General features: G+C 27.9%; 1 protein-coding gene across 1 annotated transcript; it reads left to right on the plus strand.

Annotated features, from left to right (window-relative positions):
- The first annotated feature begins 1,323 nt into the window (after positions 1-1,323).
- LOC111616649 (hemorrhagic metalloproteinase-disintegrin-like kaouthiagin) lies at positions 1,324-2,221 on the plus strand. Its single transcript, XM_023358037.1, has 4 exons — positions 1,324-1,402; positions 1,476-1,572; positions 1,684-1,735; positions 1,970-2,221. Exons 1-4 carry the CDS (start codon positions 1,352-1,354, stop codon positions 2,013-2,015), a joined length of 246 nt encoding a protein of 81 aa, XP_023213805.1. The 5' UTR covers positions 1,324-1,351; the 3' UTR covers positions 2,016-2,221.
- Positions 2,222-4,378: the final 2,157 nt, after the last annotated feature.

Consider the following 4,378-nt stretch of genomic DNA (forward strand, 5'->3'; position numbering starts at 1 on the left):
AGTATGGCAATTGGTCAAAAAATGATCCCTCCCAAATTTTTACATTTTTGGTCTCAGAACTTTGAAATGTCAAGAAATGCAAAAAAATTTGGAGTTTTCTGTGTGGGTGGCATGATTTTGTTCACCCTCTTTAAAGCTTTATAACTTCTGCATTTTGTCAAATTTCTGAAATTTTGCAGTTTGGTTCATGTATTAGGGGATTAATACTATTAAATTTTGATGGTTAGAGGTTGACTGGGTGGGGAGATAAAAAGGAATATGTGTCATATCTCAAGTGGGGTTGGACTTAATGACAATTTACTCATTATTAACATTTACAATTTTTTATAAAACCCATCCCTACCATCAAAATTAAGCATTTTTCCATTTTATAATAATTAAAATATTAAAAGTTTTTAAAATAAAATACCATAACATATGGTGCTACACATGCAGTATCTACAGTAAGTTAAGCAACTTGTTGCTGGATTTTCCATATATAGTTGGGACTGATTAATCCCTTTACAGATCAGATCCAACCACAATTTATAATACACATTTGTTTGTTATCCATCTCAAAGAATATTGGATGTCCATTATGAAAGGGCTAGCCAACACTGCATTAGCAACCTTTGTCTCCGACTCCAACATAGATGTACAGTTCAACTGAGCAAGCCTCCTATGTAGTACTCCCACAAAAACTAGCTTAGATGTTTAGAACTATTAGAAGTTTACAAAGTCACAAGAAAAAATCAGCTATCAACTAGAGATGACCCTCCTTTCCTCTGCTTGGAAGCTGATCTACAAAGTTTAGTCTTACAACCCTCTCCCTTTCCCCTCTCTCTTATATCACCCTTCTTTTAACAAGTGGACAGCAATCACCTGTTCTAAGTAACTTTTCTGTTTAAATTGTTTGTTTTAATAGCTGCATTCAAACTGAAAAGATCAGTTAGCCTGGTGATGCCTATTAAACACAGATAAAAACATTTGCTTTCATGTAGTTTTCTTGCTGGATTTTGGCAACATGTATAGTGTTTGCTTATGTGTTTAATTAAATACAGGAAAAGTTACTGTGTGTTTACATCTTGGAGATTGCTCGAGTATGGTATATGACTTTTGTATAAAATGTGATGTTTGTTGTTTCATTAGTCCTTTGTGTTATTTGTAGAAACATAGATGTCTATGTTGAACTCTGTTTTCAACCCTCTTTTGGTTTGTAAATGAATTGCTTTTTCTGTCATAAAATACACCTTTCTATACAGAAAACATGTGGTGTGTTCCTACCTTTTACTTTTAAAATTAAAAGTGGCTTTCATGTGGAAGATTTTATTTTTTATAAAGGGGTAGACATTTCAGGGGTAATGAGGTTGGCATGGCTGTACCCGACTCTATTTGCACTGCCAAAGCTGTAGGTGTCAGTGAGGTGAGTTTTTTAAAAGATGAATGTTCTGAAATGAATGGTAAAAATAAAATTAATTTGATTAATTATTTTATAGGATTCTAATATATATGAACCTCACATTGTTGCCAGCACTGTTACCCATATGCTTGGACATAATTTAGGCATGAGTCATGATCAAGGAGATGGAGCAGGTAAATGATACTAGGATTATTTTTTTCATTGCTGAATGTAATAAATTTTATAATTAATTTAATGTTTAAGAAAGTTATTTTTAAATTTGAGTTTTTGTTTTTAATTTTCAGCTGATTGTCATTGTAGAGATTGGTGGGGATGTATTATGGCTCAAAATATACTGTAAGTATAATGCTGTAAAATTACTTAACTAAATAATATATATAAAAATATATTTTGACTTGCTCTCTTAGTTTTGGGTTTTTTGAAATTATCGGTTATATAATTTGGTAAAAATTAGATTATAAATAAGGTGCAGTAGTCAAAAAAAAAAAAGAAAAAGGACCTTTTACTGACAGTGTTAAAGATATTTATTAATAGTTAAATTGTGACGGTGTGCATTCCTTCAAATTTTAGATTAAAAATAAACAAGACGGATGGACAGCCCTGTATAGTAAAGTAAGTGATGATAGTACAAATTTCCGACTTTTTTTCTCTATTTTGTACTTTACTGTTACTACAGTATAGTACTTAGTTTTCATTATTTTTGAAATTTCACTATTTTTTTTTATTGGGAGGGTTATTATTTTTATTATTAACTAATTTTAGTTTTGTTTTTTAACAGTAAGTGAATGTAATATAGAGAGCAAGAGATGAAGTTTTGTTTTGTTTTTTGCTAGCTGAAATAAAGTTTTGTGTGTTTTTGAAAATTTCTGATTTTTATTTGGAATGTTTAAAAGTTAAAGAATGTTAATATAAAAGTAATTTGATAATATTTTAAAGGAAGTTATTTTAATATTAATTTCAGGAGATTTCTTTTATTTTATGATTTAGATAAAAGTTAATAGAAAGTTATGATTTTATATGATTTTATCCTTCAGATTTATTTGTATTACTATTTAAACATGCTTTCATAGTCATAATCTTATTTCCAAATTACTTGTTCATACAAATTTTACATGGGATTAAATACAATAATCAAATATTTAATAATAATAACTAATTAAATATTAGTTATTGAAAGATATAATTTTTTTATTAATGAATATTTTGATGATTGAAACACAAAGCTTGCATGTTTCCCTTTTCTTATACTCACTAATGTTATCCTTGTTCATATTAACAAGCATTTTCATTTATACTTACTCATTATCCTTCTTAATACTCTTTGTATTTTGTTTATTATTATGATTTTGAAATATCAAAAAGTATAATGATAATATAAAAACATGTGAAGTACTTTAGATTTGGGAAATATTCAAATCATTAAATTTAATTCAAAATTCAAGGATCATAATTGAATAGTAGGAGTTTGGATTTTTTGTGGAAAAAACTATTGGGTTAACCTCAGTCAGATTTAGTATACATGCTGCTCCAAGCTTATGGTATCAATTTTTGGAAAGAAAAATCTTGCTTCAAAATTCAGCTGCTAGGGTGAAATTTGGTGCTACCGTCTCCTTAATGTGCATATTATGTTTGTTTTCTAATGAGTTTCAGGAGGTAGGAAACAAAATGCAATAATTTTATTTCAATTACAGATGTGGAATTGAAAATTAAATCAAAGATACAGAATTCGTGTGTCCTCCATTTCTGTGCCATAAAAAGTACATTTGCTGCACAACACACTTGATAGTGGAATGTGACTGATTCATGTGAAGTTGCTGCACACTTTGTAAAATTGTCTTTTAAGCATAGTCAAATTGGAAACATAACCTTGACAAACAAGACTCTTTTGGTACTTTCCTAACCAAAAGTCACTGTTTCAATTTGATGATTTAGCAGCCACATCATTGGAGATGATTGGTTAATTATTCTTTCATGCAAAATATGTCATTGCAGTAGGGCATACACATATAAGTCAATATGTGAGAGTGCACCATCTTGCATAAATGCACAGTGAGCACTGTGATCATTATCCTATTGAAAAATTGTGAAGAATGTTGTGTGACTCTTTTTATACATGGAATTTGTTAGAAAATGTACATAATATGCACAATAAGGAGATGGCAATGCCAAATTTTTCTCTAATGCCTGAATTTTGAAATAAGATTTTTTTCTCAAAAATTGAAATCTGATAGTTGGAAGAATAAGTATACTAAATTTGGTTAAGATTTCCCAATAGTTTTTTCTATGGAGAGCTCCAAATACCTACTTTTTAATTATGATAACTCTATAATGTTGAAATATTAAAGAATGAGTTTTAAAATTCATTTTCATATTTAATGATAGAAAATTACAATTTAAGAAAAATTCTGCATGGATAAAATCATTTAATAAGTATTAACATAATAAGTACTTTAATTTTTCATCTCAGTCTAAAATTATTATAATTTTAAGATATATTTGAATTAGCAATAAAGTAAAAAGTATCATATGTAATAAAAATTATTTCTCATTTCATTGTGCATTCTTCATGGAGCTACTCAAAATTTAAATTTTATTGAATTGATAAAATATTTTCAATAGGAATGTTTTGTAGAAATGAAATTTTGAAAGCATTTGTTGAGATTTGTTTTCTTTAAATTAAATAAAAAACATTTTAAATTGGAGTCATTTTTAATCGAATAACTGATTTTTTTGTTATTTAGGAATTTGTTACATTGTCTGAACACATGATTACAAACATTGATATTATACAGATCATTCTATAACAATTTATTTTTCAAATAATGAATGTACTGTTTATTATCTTAAAAACTTATCAATATAGTTTGTAAACTAAAAGATGTTTATATTTGTTTTCTTTCATGTACTAAATAGTTGTTATTCATTAGATAATTATGGATGGAATTACCTTTGTGTAAATACAGTAGAGCATCGTTTATC

This window comes from Centruroides sculpturatus, unplaced genomic scaffold (genome assembly GCF_000671375.1).
Source record: "Centruroides sculpturatus isolate CEXI.00-Female unplaced genomic scaffold, Cexi_2.0 scaffold3730, whole genome shotgun sequence".
NCBI classification, from domain to species: Eukaryota; Metazoa; Arthropoda; class Arachnida; order Scorpiones; family Buthidae; genus Centruroides; species Centruroides sculpturatus.